General features: G+C 35.7%; 1 protein-coding gene across 1 annotated transcript in view; it reads left to right on the forward strand.

The window, feature by feature from the left end:
* The window catches only part of LOC121424568 (zinc finger protein GLIS3-like), an 80194-nt gene that overhangs the window by 36271 nt on the left and 17299 nt on the right, over window positions 1-26624 (forward strand). The window contains exons 4-7 of the mRNA XM_041620296.1: window positions 8544-8654; window positions 11066-11234; window positions 11839-11983; window positions 12666-12799. Of these exons, the coding sequence (XP_041476230.1) occupies window positions 8544-8654; window positions 11066-11234; window positions 11839-11983; window positions 12666-12799 (559 nt within the window). The remainder of the gene's footprint in view (window positions 1-8543; window positions 8655-11065; window positions 11235-11838; window positions 11984-12665; window positions 12800-26624) is intronic.

The following is a 26624-nucleotide window of genomic DNA, read 5'->3' on the forward strand; positions in this document are numbered from 1 at the left end:
ACAATATCATTAGATAATCAGAAATTGAAATTGATATATGAAAAGGTCCAAAAGAAAAGTTGAAGTGCTTTTTGAGCATAGCCCTAAAACAAATATACATAATTAAGATTGCATACCACTTGAACAAAATTGGAATTATCCTCGTAACGATTTCAGTTTTTCTGATAGAAATTAAACTAGTACAAAATTAGATAAAACAGATATCAAGTACAATGCCGACATATAAAAAAAATATTAATGGGGCCGCAGAATGGTTTTGAAAATGGGGAGGTTAAAACAATGGGTGAAGGAGCTGAAGCCCTGCCGTCCAGCCCTGGTTCTGCAGCCCCTGCATTTTATTTAAAGGAGAAATTCACCCCGAAGAAAAGTTTGTTGTAAAAATAAAAGAAAAAATAATTAAAAATATTGGTGAAGTTATGAGGATAATCTGTTAAAGATTAAGAAAATTTATAATATTAGAATTTTAAGGTTTGGATTCGTGACATCATAAACAAGCAGCTGCACCATACATGTATGGTGTGTAATATAAAATGCATGAATTTCATTTTTTTTATGGTTCCTGCGATGATGATTTACTTTTGCTTTCTTTTCATGATCGGGTGTAAAATGATTTGTCTATAGATTGATATACAAAGATACATTTAAAACCCATTTTCATTTTCCTGATAAAATGACATTTCAACGATTTATTACCATCCGATTATGTAGGAATGCTGCTCGCATGTGATGTCACAAATCAAATAACTAAAATTCTAATAACTTTTCAATGTTTGATAGATTTTTCTCAAAACTTTGGCAATATTTTTATTATTTTTTCTGCTATTTTTACAGTAAACTTTTTTGTCAGGGTGAACTTCCCCTTTAAGTGCAAGACAAACACAACATCATTTTGCTCATACATGTAGATATGCCTGATAGGCTTGCTGAAGTCGATGCACTTTTGATACAGACATGTGAATGTGCTGAATTATCTGGCTCTAACTTGCTAGTGCTTCCGCTAGCTGTGTGGGTAGTCGGTGGAATTATTTTCATGAGATTCCTCTGGCATACCATCTCGCATCAGGCACCTGTTGATAAAATACCTGCGAGCTAGCTTACCCGGTTCTGTTTTCTATAGAAACGTGAATAATATACAAACAGGTCACATTTATGACTAGTAGAAATTATCAGATGAAGAAATGACTAGATCAAGAAAGAGGTTTGAATTTTTTTGGAAGACTTCAAATTGCTTAAGTGTCATTATAGGCCAGTATTCTGAACTTGGTTTGAATTAAAGTTGTGGTTAAACCAGGGATATCCCTGGTTAAACTATGGATAGCCGTTTGTGACACAAATCTTTCTTTTTATCATATGGGGGGGGGGGTGATAAGTATGGGTAAATACTATTAAAAGTATTTTGATTGCATATTTTGATGATAGCCCACTTTGCTAAAACGTAGTGTGAAAACGAAGTGGGCTAAGGTTAACCCCGGGAAATTGGTGGGGCTGAGATGTGAGACCCCCCCCCCTTAGCCCCACCAATTTCCCAGGGTTAAGGAAAAAAAGTGCAGTGTGAAAAGCATATCATATGATTAGAATGTCACCATCATGATGTGAACCAATCTACATGTAGATGGGGGCGAAAATCAACACATTAGCCCCTAGATGAGCGGCTAGTTTGAATCTTGACATTCGTAAATCTAACCTGGCCAAATCTATCGCCTGGCTCAGATTAGGTGAGAGATTTGACCTATTTTGTCCATTTGTCTCCATTATTTGACCAATGAAAGCAGGGATTTTCCAATCAAGTGTATTTAGTAACATGATTGAAAGCTCACTATTCTCTCTTGAGCTCTGCATTGATTCCATGTTGACATTTATTTTTTTTTGCATTTTGTAAGTTCTCTCAATGTCTCTTACATGTTACAACTAATACTTAAAGGGGAATGAAACCTTTGGAACAAATAGGCTTGTGTAGAAGCAGAAAAATCAAAGAATAAGAATAAAGAAAGTTTGAGAAAAATCGGACAAATAGTGAGAAAGTTATGAGCATTTGAATATTGCAACCACTAATGCTATGGTGATCCTCACATTGGCAATGCGACAAGGATGTGTGATGTCACTGATGAACAACTTTCCCTTTGGTGGACTATAAAATACCCTCAAAATGTCTCTTTTTGCTTTTTCTTATGATGATACAAACTCTTTATCCATGATGTATTCTTAAAAAATATGTATTTCATGCCCACATGTAAACAGAACACATTATTTATGGATAGATGTGATAAAAGAGGCAATTCTAGTGAAATATATACTAAAGTAATGGGAGAGTTGTTCACAAGTGACATCACACATTTTTGTCGCATTGCCAATTTGCTATCTCCATAGCATTAGTGATCGCAATATTCAAATGCTCATAACTTTCTCATTATTTGTCCGATTTTTCTCAAACTTTCGTTGATGTGTTTCTTTGATTTTTCTGTTTTCACACAAGCTATCTTGTTCCAATGGTTTCATTCTCCTTTAATGATCAGAATAAAATTAGAAGCAGTAGTATGCTCGTGTTGACGAAATTTTACATATATATTCGGACCAAAATTTCAGGATATTAGTCCAATTAGATTTATCAAAGGAAATTTGTTTTGCTCACATAATAATATTACTCATACAACGGGCATATACGTAGGAATAACATTTTGCACAAAACATTGCAACTTGATTGTGATGATAAATTGAGGATATCATTATGTTTGTTAGGATAAAAGGCAAAGCAGTTCTTTATTGAATATCATGTCTAGCAAGGTTCTTAAGAACCCCCCCCCCCCAAAAAAAAAAGAGGGTTGTCTGTCATCACACAGATGATTTACATGTGACATGGTGGTTGCAAAAATGATTGCAATCTTTGAATCATTTTTTGTTGTTGAGAAAATAGAAAGTTGAGTGTTTACATTCATTCATTTATTGCATTTGCAAGTGTTCCTGAATGCTAAAGATCTTTAGATGGGGGAGGGGGGGGGGCGGGGGAATGGGGATAATCTGCAAGCACTTAGCTGCTGCAATTGAAACCAATATGGATTTTGCGGATGATGAATTCATCATAACTAAGCCCTGGGTCAAATGTTCTTAGATGGGTAACAGATGTGTTCATGAAAGGTGCAATCATTTCTATGATGAAAACATAAATATTGGATTCTCTCAAATCTCAATGAAGGGAAAATAAATTGTAGTCTGTGTTTCAATGGTTTCCTGCCCTCTTGCAGTTCCATGTGCCAGCTCCAAGATTCCCTGTCAGCGATGTACCTAAGTTCATTTATCATAATGTTAAATTTTTCATATACTGTAATGTTTGGGAAATAGAAATCATTACCAGTATTTTTTATGTAGCTGTCAAGTTCATTTCATAGTCAAATGTGAAGCATGGTAACATTAATGATGATCTTGTATAAATTCAGCTCTGGTCATACCCTAGTTGATTTTTGAAAGCATAAATTAAGGGTCTGATAATTGATTTGCTCAAATGCGATACAGAAAGTGTAGATTTGGTACATGTGTACCCTAATGGAATTACTTTGATAGTAAAACAATTCTCTTGTACTCTTGTAAAAAAGCTACAAATATAAACAAACTATACAAATAAACCTTAGATAAGATCAGGGACGTGATTAGATTAAGCAAAATGGTAAAAACACTAGCTTGTATTTGATGTTGCATCACTCACTGGAATTCCTAGCTACATCCCAATAGGTGGTTTCAAACCGCCTTGATCATAGGAATCCCTGTTAAATTACGAGAACTTTTTATGGCTAAAACATACCCATTAATTATTCCTGCATTCACACCACCCCGAAGTTACGAGCATGCGCAGTATGGTCTGATAAGCAGGCAAGGCGCAAGATTCAAAATCACTAGCCCAGCAGCCACCCACCGCGCCGCGCCCAACGACACGCTGGGCTAAAAGTTCCCGTAAATTGCTTTCACATTGCCAAAATACCTGCGACCTTGGAAAAATCCCCGCGAAAATTCTGTAGCTTCGCCAAGTACCTACTATTTAGCAGGTATTTTCTTTCGGGGAAATTACGCGTAGTTTGCTTTCACATTACCAAATACCTGGTATTTTCTGATCGGAGTAAATTTCCTGATCAGAGAATACCTGGAACTGACGAACTTCGAGGCTGTCTGAAACCACCTAATGAGGACTGGTGCCCTCCTTGCATTGTAGTCAATCTGTCATTATATCGAAGGTACACATGAGGTTGATAACTTTTATTTGCCATGAAAATGGTTATGTGATCTGTCAGTTCTACATTCTAGATTTTCCTGTTAAAACATTTATAATGATATTAATATGACGCTTAGTGCAATATTTCTAAGCCCTGCATACTATTACCCGGCTTTTAATAGCACAGCAACCGCGATCAGACGCTCGAGCATTCAAGGAATCCCTTCCTACAAAGGACCCATTTACTTCACCTGGGTGGAGGATGGCAAATGTAGATTAATGCCTTGCCTGATGATGCCAAAACATTGAAATCTACAAGGTGAAAAACAAAGTCATTGTTCATAAAAGTGCAAATTTCAGCATGAAATGATTCAGGCAGCAATACAAGGAATATTGAGAGGTAGACATATAAATACTGCTTGAAAAGACCATCAGACATTAAAACATTACATAGAAAGACAGAATTAAAAAAAGCATTTGTATGTACCTCCCACAATGTTCTATTTGAATACTGTATACAGAGGGAAAAAATATCCAAATGATGCAGTGATATTTAGACTAAATAACATTTCTTCTTTGTATGGGTTTTATCACCCTGTGTAGTTCTCAAATATAATTCGTCATCGCATGTCATTTTGGTTTCATTAAAATCATGTTAGATTTTTGTCAAGAAATCATTCTGAAGCTGTCCTGTCATCATAAAATGAAATTAAAGATGTTTGAGAGTCGCTCCCCATTATCATGAGCAAATATTTAATCGGGAACTATGAATTACAGAAGTGTGACATCACAGCCATTCATCCCCCTGGCAACTCGTTCTAAACAGTTTGAAATGGTGCAAGTGATTGAATTGATTCAATACATCTTCATTAAAAAAAACATACAAAGCATAAGAAACAAACAGTAAGCGAAGGTTTATACTATCAATACAAATCCCAGGTCTAACCCACTGGTGCAGTGTGAAATGTGCAAGAATTTCTTGTTTGGCACCACAGATATGCTATAAGAAAAGACTGACATTGCCACTTTGGTAATTTATCAATTTTTTTTTTATACCATTGAGCTATTACCCATTGCAGGAGGGGGGGACACTAAACTATGTTACTGCTTGCACTCTATGACAACGAGTTTGCAAATGCCCCTCATTCTGTATTTTCATTTATAAACCTTATAAATCATTCCCCTTATCAAGAAATTTTAGTTCAGATGAAAATCCAGAAAATGTGATGGAAAAGATACCCCATACTGCAGTGAATATGCATGAAACATACCCTTCTTTCTCATTTCTTTTTAATTTTTATTTTATTTTATTTTATTTATTTTTTTTTTTTTTGGGGGGGGGGCATTTCCAATACACTTGAAAAATTGTAAACCAGAAAAGGCTAATATTGTAACCATTTTTCTTTTCAGGGTTTTGCTCCATCTGTAACACATTTAGTAATGGGCTATTGGGCTTATGATGACGTTGTATCTAATCACCTCATTTTTAATTCAGAGTTTCAAATAAATAGGTGAACTAGGATTTAGTCCTTTTGAGTATGAAGGTTTGATTCACATTTTAGAAATATATTGACTATTAGGTTATTGTATGTTGCACTGCTTGGCATTGTGAGTTCACAATAGCCCGACAGGTTAACACAAGGAATCCAATTTTTATCGCTCTGATAACAAACTTTGGCTAACTGTCCAAGCATGGTGTCACATGGCTCAATGTGAATACATCCGAATGTTCTGCCTTGTCTGTGAGCTGCCGTTGTCATGGAGACACGAAACTCCTCCCCATCGTTCTCTTAAAGATACAAAGCAATCACCGGGGAAAGAGATCGTTATCTTTCGCTATCTTGATGAAAGAGTGGTCACGTTTTGTCGTATAGACCTTCATTCTTTGATCTGATTTCATTCACTGTAGCCAATGTGCCTTGACGGCAAACAACATGAATATGAGTGAATGACTCCTTGAACTGTACCATTTCTACACAGCAAAAAACTGTGGTGTTAACCGGTGTACATAGAGGACCACACCAGTTCTTTTACACCGGTGTTAAATTGGTGGTGTTAGTTTTACACCTATAGGTGTTATTACACATACTTTGGTTGTTACATTCTTTGGTGGTATGTTCAATCTCTAGGGTGTAATTTTAACACCTCAGGGTGTGCTCCTCTATTAACACCAATTGGTGTCAGTTTTAACACCACAGTTTTTACAGTGTAAATGTATTAATCTTCAATTAGCACTGATGCTGTTCAGTTGTTCTATATTACCCATGATTAGCGTCATATCATGAATGTGGGTCAGTGGAATTCTGTGGAATTCCTATTATACTGTAACTAACCTTGGTTTGAAATATAATTAAATACCCCCAATTGATAGAATTATACCATAGCTTGATTGATAAAGTGACGAAAAAATATTAATTTATTACTCAAGAATAAAGATTGTACCGTTTCATATTTGAAAAACTCCATATTCTTGATACTTCGAGCAGAAGATGTAGTTATCAGGAGTTTATTTGAATGATATTAGACAAGGAAGACAAGCATATGACATCTACTTGACCTCTTTAGTGGGAGGTTGTGACAAAATCAGGATAATGATAAAATCAGAAATCTGGTTCCCATTTTTAAAGACTTGTCGTCATAAATGAAATACACAAGTTCTATATCAAGTTTACCATCATTTAATCAAATTGATGCTTTCAGTAGCTTTAAACCATTATTACTAATTTGTCACAAGATAAGTTTTATAGTAACAATAGTAACATATTGTGCTTTCTGATACTGTATCAGGGTCTTGTTCGGGTGTTAATGAATGTGAATAAATAATAATCAGTTATGTGGGCCTGAAGAAGTTTGCATAAATTTAAGGGTATTTTGGATATCCAGTCGCTTTGAAAGCAACTATCGGCATTCAATTGGTTTCCGCAAGGATGTTATCTACATTGGCGGCGGAAGCCAAAAAAATTAGGGGGGGGGGTCTATCTGAAATTTTGTGATGCACACATGTAAAACAATTTGACAAGCAAAAAAAAAGGCATCAACCTAAATTTTAGGGGGGGACAAAAGACATTTTAAGGGGGTTCCACCAGAATTTAGGGGGGACCCAGGAAACAAAATTGACAAGCAAAAAAAAAAGGTTATCAACTAAGAATTTAGGGGGCGACCGTCCCCCCACCTCAAATTTTGGGGGGACCTGTCCCCCCCGCTTCCGCCACCTATGGTTATCTATCACAATACAAGAATAAATCGATTGTTTGACATGGAGAAAAAAGGTGCTATGACATTTTTGGTTTATTTTCATTTGGTCCAATGCCAACTCGTCTACTACCATTTGGTCTACCATCAGTTCGTCCACTATCCACATGGTCTAATTGCCATTTTGTCCACTCACCATTTTATCTAATAACCAGTTGGTCCAATAGCCATTTAGTCCATATACCATTTGGTCTAATTAGATTGTTAATTGGGCAAAATGAATGAAAATAAAAAGGAATACTAGACCAACTGGTTATGAGACGAAATGGTGCTAGATGATCTGGGGATTAGAGAAAGTGATCATTGGACCAAATTGTTATTAGACTAAATGGTTGTTAGATGAAATATTGATGGACAGAATGGCATTAGACTAAATGAAGGTAGACCATGTGGTGAGTGGACGAGTTGGCAGTGGACGAATTGGCAATTTACCACAACTTTGAGGGGAGAAGGCCTGTGAAACCCATTGTACAAGGAGCACGCGCCATAAATTGAGATTGATAACAGCTACTTGACCTGTTTAGTGGGAGGTTGTGACAAAATGAGGATAATGGTAAAATCAGAACTCTGACATTTCTATCCTCAGTCTTGGGGATAATTTACGTCAAATTTTAGTTCAATTTGATACCTTGTGCAGTTAAAATGTTTGAAATTGTCATAAAATGCTGTTTTCTGTATGAGCTTTTGCTTAGTTGTTTAACAGTTCACTTACATTGTATAGAGTGTTTGAAATCCTAAGCTACAATGTGTAATTTTTAATATTTCATCTTCAGTGAATTAAGCTTGGTTGTTTAAACTTAAACAATTACAGTAAACTCCATATATAACAGCATTTCTTGAAAACTTTGATAATGGAAAATAATAGAAAACAAGAAAAAGCAAAGATCGGGTGACTTTCTGCAGATGATTGTTTTAGAAATGTATATTTAGCAAAATGATTACTTTTAGGTATGATATTCTTTCTTCCAAATACCGATAATTATTTTTCAATAATCAATTAGCACCATGTTTAATCAATAATGGATCAGTGTGCTCTATCTAGATCAGTTTATTCATTTTTATTCATGTCTCTTAATTCTTTTTTTTTTTTTAGAAACCTTACGCCTGTCAAATTCCTGGGTGTACGAAGAGATATACCGACCCGAGTTCACTGAGAAAACACGTCAAAGCTCACGCTGCAAAGGAACAACAAGCAAGAAAAAAGGTTAGTATACTGGGTGTATCAGGGTGGGGAAAGCAAAACCAATAATCTCTTCTTTTCCTAAGAACATTTTAAAACTCTGAGAATCATATCCATTACATCTTATGAGTATTTGAATGTTCCTTCATGGGAATATTAATGAGCACCATTTTGAAAACTATTCAAAACACTGGACTAGAATACCAGTGCCTTGATTTCTTGAAATTTATCTGTATAATGATAGAAATATGATCAGTTACACCTAATGCGATTGTGTCAAAATATAGCTCTATTTCTTAGAAGACATTAATCTCATGTTGTGACTAAATTGTATAGGACAATGCCAGATGCGTGACAATGCGATTAGACACCCTGCTAAGATGAAGGTACAGTGTAGGTTCAGAATTATATGAAGACTGAAGAAGCTTTGAGAACATTTTTAGCTTCTTGGTCCAAATCTGGAGCTATTGCAGATAATTTTTTATTTAACCCTCAGCATGCCACAGACACGTTTTGGGGCAATTGTACTTATATTTGGTTTACAGTTGTAATTACTCATTTTCTCTATAACACCAGGTAATACAGGCTTTGGAAATCAACAATATTAATCTTATTGTGTCTGTGGATTAATTTCCACTCATTCACACCAAAGATCAAAAATAAAATACACTATATTGTCAATGCAAATTAATGTGGCATGTAAATAATTTAAGCTGCCGTTTTTGCTTTTGACCTGTTTTATGAAAGCCTAGAGTTCTAAAGCAGTACTTATGACCAATGAAATTGCTCCTTGTTAGTAGCTTGTTTTCCAATATCCATAGAAACTCGAATTAAAATGCTGTGTCTGCAGAAATGCTCTAAATAGATCTTTGCCAAAATTCCTTTTGTTTCCAGTTGCTTTTGAGCACCTTACCCTGGATATTCTTTCATTGTTATGAAAATGTCGAAGAGAATAGGAAACCTCTTCGCTGCTGGATGAAATAAAGAAGGAATGAGGGAATGTGGGATGCCTGCATAAGACACACTTTGGGTTTTCTTAAGTGGCCTTGATTTTAACAGTTGAATCAAACATTCTTTCAGTCAGACTAAATACTGTTACAAATATAAACCCACCCTAAGGAAATCTACTTTTTATCCAAGATTCCAAACAGTGCTCCCGTTCAAGACGGGTTAATTATTCACCGACTCTTGCGCATTTTCCACTTGTGTTAGAGTGGAAAATAGATCCTGGAAAACAAAGAGACAAGATGTAGAGTTATATATCTAGGGGAAAAAATGGAAGTATGATCAATTTAGAAGTGGTGACCTTACATGACCTCTTAACACCTTCTTGGATAAGAGGATAAGTAAGGTGTCCTTGGGATGTGTAACATGAAGGAACTGGAAGTGAAAATCACATTATCTTCTCGAGGAAGAAACCAGTTTGCGTGAGTTTTCGACCCCGGGTTGGACCCCGCCGAGAGTGCCCTCAAAGTCAAAGAGTTCTTGAAAGTGGATCCCTCTTATCAAATTCAATATTTGAAAGCATTCAGGTTTTGATATTTTGAACTCATATGAGCATGAATAGAAGGTAATGTGCTGTGCATGTATCGCTTGACCTATTTTAGCAATCTGCAATTAGGGATGCTGAGATTTGTCTACCAAGTACCATGAAAAAAAAAGTTTGTGTTAAACTGAGAATGTTGTTTGGGTTTTATGCAGGCATCTTATGTGGAAATCATATGATATGAGAAACAATCAAATTATTGAGACTTTGTTATACCATGATTTCTAAATAACCTAAAAATAAAGTTCAAGATACTGCATTCCTGCGAATGGCCTCAGGCGTAAATACATGATGTTCTGTTATTCAAGGGGGGGCACAATAGATCACCCCCCCCCCCCCCCGAATAATAAGTTTGTTGCTTGAATCTATGCCAGTGCTAATTGCAACAGTAGATCATCACCCAAATTGTTTTCAGTCATTCCACATGTGACTGTTGTTAATATAATTCTTCAGTCATTCTTTAGTTGAAAATAAAAAATCATGACTATACATTTGCATTTGATGTCATTGCGTTCCATGAATCTATTCTTGATATTAGGGTGCACTTTGAATAGGAATTTGAGCAAATAGGTGACATTGGACGGTTGGGACCTAAAATATCCTTCGTGTAGAATTTGGTGTGAAGCTTACCAAAGAAGACATGAAAGAAGCTAGTTGAACAGGAAGAGAGTAGGAGTGTTGGGATGAGCAAGCAGGATTCACCAAATACAGTAAAATGGAGGAAGGGGTGAGGGTTATTTCTTTGAGTGCGAAGTGAATCCGGCCAACCCCGAAGTCGGGAACTAAACCAGATTTAAAACCTGGATGACTAACTTCATTACAGCTAAATTATATTAGCTGCAGTTCCTCTGAACTTTGATTTAATGAATTATGATTATTATTTCTGTAGCTTCGGACAAGGGATGAGTACATCCATGGTGACATCCTCGGGGAGTGTTTGACGATTCAACCGCTTCATCCTCTAAGCCACGGGGACAGTCCTCTGGAGCTCAGCGACAGTGGTTTAGGGAGATCACCTCACTCATCCATGCATGGCACTTCTTCAGATATGTACCCTGGTAAGAAAGATGTTGCTTGAAATATTCTAGGGAGTCAGAAATGATGATGATGTTGATGATGATGGTGGTAATGATGGTGGTGGTGATGATGATGGTGATGATGATGGTGGTGGTGGTGGTGATGGTGGTGATGAAGGTGGTGGTGATGATGATGATGGTGATGATGATGATGGTGATGATGATGATGGTGGTGATGGTGGCGGTGGTGATGAAGGTGGTGGTGATGATGATGATGGTGATGATGATGATGATGGTGATGATGGTGGTGGTGGTGGTGGTGATGATGATGGTGGTGATGGTGATGGTGATGATGATGGTGGTGGTGGTGGTGGTGGTGATGAAGGTGGTGATGATGATGATGATGATGATGGTGATGGTGGTGGTGGTGATGATGATGATGATGATGATGGTGATGATGATGGTGATGGTCATGATGATGATGGTGATGATGATGATGACGATGATGATGATGATGATGATGATGATTACGATGTTGACAATAATGTTAGCAATGAGGATAATGATGTTAATGATATCAATGATTATGATGAGAAGATGTACCTCTCATTAACCAGTCTCTTATTACCATCTCAACCATATTTAGGTATGTACTCCAGCGGTCATTCCAGTAGAAGTGGTACTGCAACGGGGGCATCAAACTATAGCAATCATGCCTCACCTGTGCACAACATGCAGGGAAGTCCGCACAACTTACCAACGACGCAGTCGTTAGATACAGCACAAGAAAGGTACTAAGAATAAATCTTTATGAGGCCAACGTTATGAACTTGCTCCATTTGTGTTACATCTCCTAAATCTAATGGGAGCACATTGGTTTAAGCATTTTCACAACTGAAAAAAACCCACATATATATTTCAGGCTTTCCTGAGGTTTTGAACAATGGCATTTATTTGAATTAAAATGACTTTGGATAATTTGTTCACGACTTACAAGTGACAGTATATGACTCCTTGAGTACCTCACATCTTCAACTTTCTTCAACATCTTTATCTTTTTTCTCTTGCCCATATCATTATTTTTTACCATATCTGGAATGAACATGGAGTTCCCTCTCAGATTATAGCTCAGAAACTCATTGAGCCATATCTTTTTATGTGATCATTGATTGATTACTGTGCACACTATTAATTTTAACATCAGAGAAAAGTAAAAGCTTTAATTTTAGCATTGCTTAGTTCTATACACACCTTTTCATAGTATCAATTGTCCATTTTTGTTCAGCTCTGTAATAACCATCTGTAAAAAATATTATAGATATTGAGTTTGTTTTAGAAATGTCATATGTGATCTAAAAAATGCTGGTTCAATAATCCACAATCAATGTTTAAAGTATGTATGTCAGTTGCAATTATATAGAGAACAAGCATGATTTTCATGAACTTTTTATCCTCTTTTTTTCCTAACTCTAGGCGATCGTTTCCTCCTCAGCCTCCGATGCTTACGACGAGAAGAACGTTCCCCCCTGCCCTCTCCCCTCGGAGGATACTTCAGGGATTCAACAACATTCCCCTTAAACCAAGACCCCCTGCAATACATTCCCCAGGTAAGTGGTAGGGAAGGGTGTGGTAGTGGGCGTGGCTGCGGGTGTGGTGGTAATGGTGGTCAATTTTGGATGGGATCGAGCTAGGGTAGACGCAATGCCATTTTGGGTTCCAGTTGTTTGTGCATCAAGGTGGGCCCATCCAAAGTTTTAAGATTAATACTGCTAGTTCCGCCACTGGTAGTGGTGTTGGTGGATGATGTGGTGATGGATGTTGCAAGAGTGGTAGGAGAGATGGCATTAATAGTGATGGGGAAGATGAGTTATTAATAAATGGAAGTTTCAGAGTTAATACCAAATATGTGTTCTGAAAAAGAAACATTAGTCACAAACTACCAACTTTTTTGAAGCAGCAGGACAATGTCGAGAGGGCAGACGTAGGTCTATGAGCGAATACAGAGAAAAGAGCTGTGGCCAGAAGTCTTTCAAACATAAAAGACAAGTAATAAAGTGTGTAATGTTTGTACAGGTTACAAGCTTGCACCAAAGGATATCTAAATGTGGTACATCTCGATTTTCCATAATTGACAAGTTTTACTACCATTTTTACAGCCCCACGCTTATCAAATCAAGAAATGATAATCGTAAAGTCTAACGTCACAGCTATTGTTCATCTGTCTGTCCAAGATGCTTTTGTTTGGAGTATTCATGCTTGTTTCGTAGAGATCTACCAGTGATTCATCACTGCAGCAACCCTTAACAGTGCATTCTTCTCTTACAAGGGTGTGACATATCTAACAACAGGTGCCATTGTTACCGTCGTGAAGGGGAGGCTACTGGAAGAAAAACACTGCAGAAACCTGGGGCCATCCAATGTCAGTTCAAGACAGAAAGATGAAAAATAGCCCTCCAAATCTTTACATTTTATGACAAAAGTGAGAGAACATGTCTGGATTTGGTGCACGCGACAGTATCAAAACCATCCCACCCTTCAAGCCTGCAACAAAAGGATTATGAAACGGGCGCGAAGGACATTAAAGATCGAACGAAGAATATAAAAAACGGGGATGAAGTCATGTCTGATCGAGGTGACAAATTGCCCCTTCATTAATCAAGCATCATAAAAGCAGATCTGACAATGGCTTTGTCGTTGGAAAATATCATGTGAAAGAAAGATGAAAGAGGGGGCTTTTGGGTAGTAATCCTTTTTTTTATATGTCTTGTATGTCCTGGACCTGCGATCGACAAAAGGACTCTTTGTGACTGTCCTATAAATGAAAGATGTCTCCTTTGTTCAACTAGCATTGATTAAATTTTAGTGTCAGGTTTGTTTAACAATTAGATAAAGAGAAGCATTGTGCAGTGAGAGAGAACAAATGAACTTGTACCTTTGAATAGGGTTGTCTTCGTAAAATGCACTGGGGTTTGGTCATGTCAAGGTATTTCACAGTATTTCAGTGAAGTCAAGTACAAGATTACTATTTTACCTGTAGAGCTATGTAGAATATGGAACAGAAAATGGCCATCATTTATTAGATAGACAGACAGACAGAAAGACCAAACAGAAGGATTGACAGATGGATGGATAGATGGATGGATAGATAGATAGATAGATAGATAGAAAATGGCCGTCATTTATTAGATAGATAGACAGAAAGACCTAACAGAAGGATCGACAGACGGATTGACAGACAGATGGATAGATAGATAGATAGATAATGACTTGAATAATATGCTAATATCAATAACCGTCTTAGAAATATGCAACTCGTCACACAGTCTCAAACTCTGAATACATATGAATTATCTAATAAAAATGCAAGTAATGGTTGGAAATTGTGCAAGAATCTGTTCAATATATAATAAAAGACTTGTATAGTAACTACCAGGCAATATTTTTCTTTGGGGGGGGGATACTTCTCACAAATTATTGCCCCAATCTATGTCATTGGATAAGCTTTAACATTGCAATAAGTGGAGATTTTCCAGGGCTCATTTGTGTAGTTTCCAGAGATCTTTTGAGTATTTTGGGGGCCAAGCCCTTGTGTATTTTTTCCCTTGGTCACTACCATGCTTGCTTATTAATATGAAAGAGCTCTGATGAAGAAAGTCAAATATATCCATTATTATTTGTCCTTGGCAAATGGTCCCTGTTGGGTCATTATTTCTTGTGATCTCTGTAAAGTAAATATTAACCTATGTATCAATTCAATCCTATTTGCTAACCATTATTCCTTTCTTTAGCAACAATTACTAGGCAAATATGCTCAGGGATATTTGATATGTTCCGATCAATTTGTTTTGGGGCACTAAAGTTTTGTTCTTTCAAGCAAAGATAGCTGAACTAGAGTATTCTTGACCTCCTTGAATTGGATACATTTCCAAATGGATTCTTTTGTTAAACTAATAGCAAATAAATTACTCACTCCAGCTGCTTCATATTTTTTTTTACTGAAATCAGTCGGTCTGGTGATCTTTTAAGGCCGAGAGAAAACAATTTGTAGATTATGGCCAGTATTCTGAACTTGTGTTAAAATGAAACCGTGATTTAAAATTGTGGTTTAACTATGGAGAGCCAATTGGGGCACGTACCCCTAACAGTATACATTTAATTTATTAACTCATATGACACCCAAAATGTTCATAATTGTCTGGGAATGATAAGTGAATTATTTTTCTTCATTATGAAAGCAAAAGGAAACAAAAGAGTAAAATAAGAAATACACAATATAAACATAATTTTTGAATTTTTGGCCCCCATAAATTAGACCCAGAGTTAGACCATGGTCTAAGTTAAACCTGACTTCAGAATACGGGCCTATAAGTCATGATTGGCTACAGAAGTGGGACTAATATAATATGTGTTTATACAGCTATTTTCGTCCTATTAAACAATTGAGATGGCTCACTTCATCAGGTCATCAGTCATCATGTAAATAAATGTTTTAAAAGTGGAATTGCCATTACCATGATTACTGTAGCTTATTATGATTCAACCAAACTTTTCTTTTAATTAAATCAATGTAAATTAGAATGTTTTATATCATACAATAAAACAAAAAAAGTTATGGTGTGATATAATTGGCTTTTTCTTTTGCATATCATCCATTTTTTATTATAAATATAATTGATTTGTTAAATAGTTAAATACAACATAAAGCAAATAGGTATATAGATGTGGCCAGGGCTAGACTAGATAAAAGCTTCTCTGCTCAAAATCCACTAATTTTCTCTTCCTTTTACATCATTTTGAACACTTTATGTAAACCTCCATCTCTCTATGATCCTTTTTTTTCTTTCTTTTTCATTTAGACTCTTTTATTATAATTACTAGATTGAAATATATTTGATTATCAATCTACTAATTATGGCCTTGCAGTTACACCTGTTCATGTTCTGTGAAAGAACGATACCGGTTTAATAATTTGAAACAAAGGGCGCCATGAACCAAGGTGCACATGTTCACACCGTGTCGATGTTTATCGAGCCGAAATAGCATGTTAGATCTACATTTCCTAAATGGCTGTCATTGAAGGTGAGCAATTGCTCACACCCCATGCAATCAATCGTCTCTTCAAACTTTTATTCTATATGTTCCTTGAAAACTTATTGAAATATTAAAAAGGTGATTGGCGTTGATATGTACTGTTCTGTGATTGTACGTATACAGTACTGCTCTATTGATTATTATCAATTAACAAGGATATATTCCGTTAAAATGATTCTTTATCAGTTAAGGGTCTGTGACATTGTGAGCTATACCACCTAGGAAGAATGCTTTATGGGGGAAAAACACCTATTTGTGTATGCAATCAAAGAAACTGGCCTCATTATTACCCCCCCCTGAAAAAAAAACGGAAGCAGACCTAAAAAACGAAAGGATAAATCATATGATTTGGGGGCAAATGCTTAATAAGTATGAATTATTGAAATGATATCTTTTGAATAAAATAAACCAGACATGCAGAAATTTAAGAAATAAATCAAGGCATTCTAAAAATTGTTTGGAAATTGGAGTGGGGAAGGGGGTGAATAACGAAAGTCCCAAAGACACCTGTATATCTTGCTTCTCTTTTTTAATGCCCTTGCTTGGATTTATTTTGTGCATGATGAAAGATCCCGGATCTCAAACATCAAAGGAAAGGATTCCAAAGAACTGTTAAATTGATTGGCCTTTTCATAAATCATTATGGAGTGTTTGAAAAGGCCTTAGAGTGCAATGCTCAAATAAGTGGTTGTAATAACCTTCATTGTATGCCACTTGATAAATGTTATATTGCCTTCATACAGGTACAGGAGAGAATTTAAAGGACAAGTCCACCTCAGAAAAATGTTGATTTGAATCAATAGAGAAAAATTAGACAAGCACAAAGCTGAAAATTTCATCAAAATCGGATGTAAAATAAGAAAGTTATGACATTTCAAAGTTTTGCTTATTTTTAACAAAATAGTTATATGAACGAGCCAGTTACATCCAAATGAGAGAGACGATGATGTCACTCACTCACTATTTTGTTTTTTATTGTTTGAATTATACAATATTTCAATTTTTACGAATTTGATGATTAGTACCTCCTTGCCTGAAGCACAAAATGTTAATATAATTGAATTCCACATGTTCAGGGAGGAATGAAACTTCATTTCACATGACAATGACGAGAAAATCAAATATTTAATATTTCATTTAATAAAATACAAAAGAAATAGTGAGTGAGTGATGTCATCAGTTCCCTCATTGGCATACCGACCGACATGTGCATATAACTGTTTTGTGAAATGAAGCTAAACTTTAAAATGTTGTAACTTTCTTATTTTACATCCGATTTTGATGAAATTTTCAGTGTTAATGCTTGTTGAATTTTTATCTTTTTATTCAAATCAAGTTTTTGTTGGGGTGGATTTGTCCTTTAAGAAGTGTCTTCCTACACCAAACAATCATTCTCTTCAGGGTCCATTAATACAGATTAAATTAGGCTACTAGTCTTAACAATAATGTGATATATCTTGACAGTGTCATTTACCATGTTTACACTCTTTGAAAAATTAAAGCAAGAAATGTTAGCATTTGGGTGTGTTTGTGAGAATTTTCAGTGGGGCAACTTATTGAAACAATTTAAGCAATTGTTTACTGGAGGAGGTCTGTCCCTGTACAGAGTCTATGGGAATAACATAATCCAGTAGTCAACGGGTTACGTAATGTGATTTTACACAACAGGGAGTCAGTCAGCTATCAAAAGAATTTTACAAAAATGAGAATATTTGATGAAATTTGATTGGTGAATTCTGAAAAAAATGTAAAATCTAATCAGAATCTATATGAATTATATGATATATACTTTGTGAATTCTTAGATTTTGATTTTGAAAATTAATATTGAACTTATCCTTAACCTTATAATGCGAATAGGATAAAGAGTATCGTTGCCATGACAATGCCTTTTGCAATGTAGGAATTTATGATGCTTTGATATTTTCATTGAATGTCAGCAATATCATTGTATTTCTCTAATTCAAGCTGATCAAATTCATATATTATCTTTCTAAAGCATTCCATACTGATCTGAATAAAAATATTTTGATAACGACTGATTATTTTCACTATTCCAGTGCCAGGATCTTAACAACATTTTCATCCATCATACTTATTTACACTTTGCCAAAACTGTAGTTACTGTTTGCAGCTGTTGGTATTAATGCCACTAAATAACTACTTCTTTTGTGATATAAAGGTTCCTTTATCATTTTGATAATATAAAAGATATATTACTCTTTCTATAAGGAATTCCAATGTCAGAGCCTTTTTTATGATAATCCACTGTTGCAGCTATTTGCTATGGTTATTTATGTTTTTTGCTGCTGATATATTTCTGTGCAGACAAAATTTTGTATAAGAGCATTACGTGGGTGTTTTGTGCCACAAATTATTCATAAAGTTCAGAGTTTATTCTCGTGCCGATTGCTTTAGTTGATAGTGTATTTTAGTTTTATGTTATGCTCTAGTTACTAACAGATAAAGCATTGACATTTTAAAATGAGTGACCATGCTTTTTTATAATGAATTTTCGTTGTTTTCAGTCAGTTTTTTTAACCAGTATTGTATAGAATGAAAAAAGAATAATTCCATGTGTTACTGGTGCACTAGGCATAAAAACACAAAAGGAAAAAAGAGGGGGCACACTTGAGCCAATTTAAAAGTAGAGGAGGGGGGCGGGGCAGGTGACCACTTCTACTTAGCCACAGTTCTGGGCCTAATTGTTTATTTTCATTTGGTCCAATGCCAATTCGTCCAATTGCCAACCCGTCTACTACCATTTGGTCTACCATCAGTTCGCCCAATATCCATTTGGTCTAATTGCCATTTCATCCACTCATCATTTTGTCAAATAACCAGTTGGTCCTATATAGTCATTTAGTGAAAATATATCATTTGGTCAAATTAGACTAAGTGTTGATTGGGCAAAATATATAAAATAAAACGATTATTAGACCAACTGGTTATGAGAGGAAAAGGTTGTAGACGAAGTGGTGATTAGACGAAGTGATGGTTGGACCAAATGGTTATTAGACTAAATGGTTGTTAGATGAAATGTTGATGGACAGAATGGCATTAGACTAAACGAAGGTAGACCATGTGGTGAGTGGACGAGTTTTCAGTGGACGGATTGGTAATTTACGGGCCTAATGTGTGTTCAATGTGTGACTCTCCAAATTTGGGGGGGGGGTGCCCCCTATTTCCCCCTTGGATTTACCTGGGTGACTGTGTATCTATTTACTTTAAATGATTGTAATAATTATAAATTCTAAATGCATCTTTATAGGTCTTATTCAAACATAGCGAAGCACAAAGTCTTTTTTTCAAAACACCTCTCAAATCTCCTATAGGGAAGGAAAATGCTTGAGTGGTCATTTTGTTCAAGAAAATATTCCATTTCTGTCAAAAGATCACTATCACTGCCTTATCGCATTCCTCATCGCCATGACAATAGTATAAATGTCAAACCACGAACAAATATACAGTGACTCCTGCCTTAGAAGATTTGCTACACTATTTCTTTTTTTGTTGAAAGCCAGAATTGCTCTAGTAAACACCTTGTCTCGTCCACATTTAGGGCTAAATTTGAAGCCTCTTAAGCCAAATTTGAACTTGAGTAGTCACTATAGTATCGGGTCATTTACCTGTAATGACCAACTTAAAAAATAGAGAGAATCTCAATTTGAATTGACATTATTAGAGTATATTTACATATGTCTCTGCGTAAATGCATCATTACTCTGTGGAAATAGCTGCACCGGCAATATGCATTGGTTTTTGTATATTTTCATAAATAAATATTGAAGGTAGTTATTCCCTCCATTAACAGCTATTCATTTGCAGGTAATTATAAGTCAAAATGTAAAAATGTTGTAAAATCTTGTAATGTAATAATGGAAAATTTGCATTTCTAAAGAAATTCATGCCTTTAGTGTTAGGAAAATGTTTCTTTTAATAATAATCATTAAAACAATATATTATACAAAATCCACTCTGTAGATTACTCAAAGTTCAATGAAAGAAAGTAGAAGAAAACATTTTAGGCCTATTTTGTCTATTTTTATTGTAAAAAAATTCCCCAGCACCCCCCCCCCTCCCAAGCAAGAAATCATCATGACCATCATATTTCCACGATAAATGTACCTTTGACCAAGAATTGACAGTGGTGAAATTCTATCTTTCGTGGTTTGTACTGTTTTATGTTGTGGTAGCGTGACTCATTGATAAACCCAGATAGGGGAATTCAAAGGAGTTGACTTGTTTATCCTCCAAAAGTTCTGCCAGATGATGGAGAAATAAACAAGGTGAGTCAAGATAAAAATCAAGAAAGAGAAAAATGATAATGATGGTATGATGATGAGGTTATTTTGTTTGGCGGTTTATTCGTTTATAGAACAGGTCATATTGGGGTGAGGGAGGGAGGGGGTTGTATTCAAAATCCATACTGAGGCATCGCATCTTATACCCCTTTCATAAACCCCATTAAAATGAATTAGGCGGCTAATAGCAGCATAATTTGGTCGTAAAATTGGAGGAGGACAAGAGTTATCCGCATTACTCTGATGCTGCTATTATCCGCATAATAGCAGCATCGGGACAAGATTTTGAGTTTATGAACGCATTTCCAAATTATGCGGATAATTGCCATGGTGCGGTCACAAGGTCACCCTTTTCCAACACAACCGCATCGGAAGGGGCGTGTCCAGTTGTCATGGCGATTATCCCCCTTTTTCAGGACGGGCGCTCGTAAAAATAATGCGGCTTATTTTCGGAGTTTATGAACGCAATTTTTATTGAATTATCCGCATTACTCTTAGGCGGCTAATTGGAGGATAGGTTTATGAAAAGGGTATTATACAGTGATTTTTCGCTGCATTTCCCATCGTTTGTCACGGATGAAATAGGAGGATTGGTGAGGAAAATATAATGAGTAGGGAACCCTGTCAATATCTTTCACATTGGTTTTCCTGTATCTTCCATGGCTTTGTCTATGCTGAAATGGGAGGAATAGGATTTGTGAGGAAAAGATGCTGTATTGGAATCCTACCCAAAGGCAAATCACCCTGACGGTGCCTAACATCAGATTGATTTGATTTTTCACATTGGTTTTCCTGCATCTTCCATTGCTTTGTCTATGCTGAAATGGGAAGATTAGTGAGGGGAAAAAGGGTGCTGAGTTGGAGTCCGACCCAAAGGCTCTCACCTTTGTGACAGTGCCTAGCATCAAATTGATCTTTAAAAATAATTGTTAGCTTTAATTTGACAGTGAAAATTCAAGACATGTTAGTGAACGTATCATGCTTCATGATAAACTTGAAGAAAATTTATTTAAAAATTGATAATCAGAAGTCAAAGGATACTGAAACCCAATTTGCTTTGGTTTGGTAATTTCTAACATTATAAAGACTGATTAAAGCCCTTCAAAGATTTTACAGAGTACAACCTCATTTAAAGTGGTTGGTTAACATTGGTTTGAATTTAAAAAAAAAAGCTAGAAGGTCACACTTGTCACCTGTGTCTGTGATATTTTACAAAAATGAAGCCAAGAAAAAAATTGCATTCGAAAATGATTATTTAGTGCTTCAAAAATTTCATCCCATACAATTATGTGTACTATTTAGGCATCTATAAGATGCCTATTTACAAAATCGGGGTTTGCCTTGCAGTTTTAGCTTTTCATTCTCAATAATGGTTGTTTTCAGGGTTTATTAGTTCTAATACATGCACTTGTACACATGTTTCATCTTGGTTTGATAATTTTTTAAATCTGCTGCTCACAAAGTTAAACAATACCTTTAAAGTGTTGACAATGAATGTGTGAAATGAAATTTTAAAAGGACATTCAATATGAGGAAGAAAAAAAAAGAAGAAAACTGGAGGTGAAAAAATGACACAAAAGGAGAAAATGGTGCATCACAAAAATATTCTGTATTGCAAATATATAGCCTACAATTCCTTCAAGAATGTTTTGAACTTCAATGAACTATTTCCCCATGCCCTTGTGATATATGTGATATCCTGGTAATACTTTGTAATGAACACGGGTGATTGAAATAAAAGTATAGAAGCATCATCATTGTCTGAAAACCAGCCCAATATTTAAAAAAAAAATCACAAACTTGCAATCAAAGCACAGAGCAAGCTGGGAGACAATGGTAGATTTATGTTGTTTGTTTAGGGCTTTATGGAGTATCCAACTTTAAAAAAAAGAGACAAGCTTGATCTCCCTTGTGATTGATGGTTGTTTATCTGTTATGATATCATCCTGTCAAAACTTACATCAAGTATTAAAGTAGATGGAAAAAGAAAAGAAAAGACAAAGCTATACCATGTCTTAGGACATTTTCCCCTGTATTTTTTTGATGATGCAAGGGAAAATCCTGTGACAAGGTCGTATTTCAATACCCTCGGTAATTTATGCGTCATTGTATGTTACGTTAAGAAAGAAAGAATAGGATATCACGGTTTGGTAAATTTAATAAAGGTGATTTGGGAACATGATTTTTTCTTGGTGTGGGACTAGACAATCCTGTCTGTCAAGGTCAGGTGGTTTTTAATTGGACCACGATACTGGTTTTGAGGGTAATTGGTGTCAGGTTACGTGCACTATGTCGTATCATCGTAAAAGTCATGTTCCAGAGGATGCTTTGTCTTCCAACTTTGTACACACTTTTGAAACCGTGGCACTTGGCCAATTAAAGAAGAAAAAAAACATTATTCAATATTTGGTATTGTCTGTGAATCTGGTGTCAACGTCTTTTTCTAAGAGACTTTGGTTCCGAGAGACAATTTGGATAATATGGATAAATAAATAGAAGGAATCATCGATTTTCTCAAAATATTTAAGCATCATACTTTTTATAGTTTTTTGAGGGTTTAGGAATAACAATTAATAACTGTAATATAAATTTTGTTTTTTTAACAGAGTTCATTAGACACATGCAATTCCAGCTGATAATTTTTCATCACACGATTTAATGACCTGAAATTATGAATTCAGATATATAGAGCATAAGAATCATGAGAAAAGAGATCCTACGAATATGGAATACTAATTGAATTGATGGAAATAATATCCCAGCCATTGATACTGTAAAGCTTATCCTGACATCTCATGAGAAATGATTTCCTGTTTTGCTTGGCCTGAAAAAGAGTAACTTCCAAAGATAATATTTGCAATACTGTCCTTTTTTTTGTTAGTGCGTGGTATGATGGTACTTTAGTTGCATATCAAGATCTAAGTGAGTGGTAATTGTGCAATTTATCAGCTAGATGAATTTGTTGTCATCCATTGTAGAGTTTGTGAAATTGGATTTGGCCATTCAGAGAAACCACAGAAACGGTAAACCACCTGACAAAAGGACGTGTAATGGAGAAAGAATGGGGTTCGGCATGTTTTGCAGTCTCGCTTGAGGAGAGGGGTGTAGAGGTATGAAAAGGAGGGCTCGGAATTTGCCTTTTGAGCTTTTTTTTGGTTAGAGGAATTGCTTGCTCATTGAGGGCAACTCTCGATCTTGACCAGGGAAGAGTGCAGCAACAACTGTGGTAGACCAAGATGGGCCCATCACCGCAACTTGTACTTGTATTGCTCTAGGGCGAGGATGATAACAGTAAGGTGGAATGGCCTAGCTTTCGTTCACCTCAAGAAAAAATTTCCATCTTTTTTCCTATATCGTATAATATTTCAAATATGAATATCCTTCTTTGCATATTTTCTTCCAAACTAACCCCTTCAAACTTATTTCTAGTGAAAGTCCTACGTTGCTGCCCCAGGACCGAGTTGCTGTCATGTTTATTAAGTGGGGTTATTTGCTTGTTGGAATATTGATGTAAATTCCAACAGTAGTTCGTGTTCCATCTATCTAAAATATATTCTGACTCACGATATCACAATGGTTTCTTGCCACATATACATTTCCTAAGTTTCTTTCTTTTTTCTGGTGAAATTGTTTTCTGGCTCTCTAGAGAACACTCAAAGTGCATTGAGTCTTGAAACCACTGTGTAATGTGATCTAGAATGTTACAGCCCACATGTTCCAAATAGTCAGCATGTCCAGGATCACTTCGATCATTCACTCTTTCTACAGTTGAGTCTTGATTTTAAATGGATGGAAGAAATCAAAGAGTAAAGCAGAACTATAAGTACCATAACTAAAATATGAAATGAACAATATAGGCTACTGATGTAAGCCCAAGCCCCCCCCCCCCCTGCATCTATTTCACGGTCAGATGTGACTAGATGGAAGTCTTGTATAATGCCTACTGATGTAGGCCTATATTTTGGCCAAAATTCGTAGCTGAAAAAACTCCAATAAACATTATTATCTATACATGCAGTAGCAGCAGCAACAACAAGAGCAGCGTCAGCAGTAGTAGCGGTAGTACTTGAGATTTAGTTGTTATACTTTGGTAATTGATTGATGTAGAAGTACAGGACATGCATATGTTGGTGAAATAGACAATAGCTTGAGGATTGTTTAAATCTGTAGTATTTTGAATACAGATTAATATAATATCTGAAATCTAATTCTTAAGGCCTGAAGGGTGTATAACCTATCAAATCATCCTCTCCCAAAAGAGTACAGTACTTGCTCTTTTTAGAGGTGAGAGATAAGATGATAGTAATGGCAAACTGATGGGTGTAAATTAAAGGGGAAGTTTACCTTGAAGAAAACTTTGTTGCATAAATAGCAGAAAAAATAGTAAAAAATATTGGTGAAGGTTTGAGGAAAATCCGTTAAAGAGTAAGAAAGTTATTAGAGTTCAAAGTTTTGGATTTGTGACGTCATAAACGAGCAGCTGCCCCATGTGTTATGTAATATAAAATGCATGAATTTCAAATTTTGCATGTTTCCTGATGACTTAATTTTGTTTTCTATTCATGATCGGGCGTGAAATAATTTGTCTATTGATATACAAAAGGTACAGTGAAAACCATTTTCAATTTTCTGAGAAAATGACATTTTATTGATTTTTTACCGTTCGCTATGTAGGAATGCTGCTCGCATATGACGTCACAAATCAAATAATTGAAATTCTAATAACTTTTTAATTATTTGATGAATTTTTCTCAAACCTTCGGCAATATTTTTTATTATTTTTTCTTCTATTTTTACAATAAAGTTTTTGTCAGGGTGAACTTCCCCTTTAACCTTATCAACAGTATAGGGCATGTATAAGAGTACAGGCATAGAGCTATTATAGCTCTATGGTACAGGTGTATTCCAAATAGTAACCTGAAACGTACCCAAAGTACAAAAGTGGCTCTGTTATTGGTGGACCAACCAAAGTCACCTGATTCACTCTTCTGATGACCTGAAGATTATCTTCCTCACCAAGGACATGCAATAAGATACCACTGATCCAATGTCATTAATACACAGTCCATCAACCTTTTAGCCCCATTTACATTACAGAAATAATAATAATAATACATAAGATTTATGTAGCACACTTTCCATTTTGATTAGATGCTCAAGGCGCTTCAGAACGTGTAGCGTATAGCAATGGAATATTAAAATGGTGCAACACTAATCCAATGTCATTAAAACACGACCATCATCCTTGATCCCCATTAATATTACAGAAATGTAGCATATATAAAAATTGAATATTGAAATCATGTAATATTCTTTTCATATTTGTATTTTTAAAGACAATGAAATTTCAGGTGTCAATGAATGGACTTCATGACTGGTACCCCCCCCCCCTTCCCTTCTCCCTCATCTTTGGTGCATGATCTTGACCTTTCTTGACCCTGAAAGTCCCTATCCCAGGTGCCCTTCGGTGTCATTGACCCAGATATGAAGGGCGGACATCAGAGTTTGGTTCTCTGTCCGCCCACTCCAACATTGCTAGGTTCAGTTATATCATACTTGTAAACTATTGTGTTCATTCATCTTGATGGTGTTCTGTTTGATTTATGATTTAGGAATGCTCCTGTAATATTTATGTTTAAAACCAACTACTGAACTTTTTACATTTTTAATATCAGTGGTAAACTTTCAAGAGGATGCTTTAGGTTATGATGATGAATATAGGATTCCTTTGCAAAGTAGCCTACGTCAAGTTGAAGTGTTCATCGATTTATAGATCATGTAGGCTTATATTGAAGAGTAGGCCTTAATGGAAATTTCACACCCTTTCAGATCATAACATAGCTAGGATTTTTTCAGTGTGAATTAAAGTAATTGTGATATTTCGGTGAGAAAATGGTAACAAGTTAACAGGTAGGTCTACTTTAGATTGCAAGAACTTTCATAGGGATGCGTAGACACTTCTCAGCTACTTTCTTAAACTAGCTAAGTGGAAACCAGTTTAGTAAAACTAGTCTGTAAAAGTTCTTGTAATTTACAGG

This window comes from Lytechinus variegatus, chromosome 11, assembly GCF_018143015.1.
Source record: "Lytechinus variegatus isolate NC3 chromosome 11, Lvar_3.0, whole genome shotgun sequence".
Classification (NCBI taxonomy): Eukaryota; Metazoa; Echinodermata; class Echinoidea; order Temnopleuroida; family Toxopneustidae; genus Lytechinus; species Lytechinus variegatus.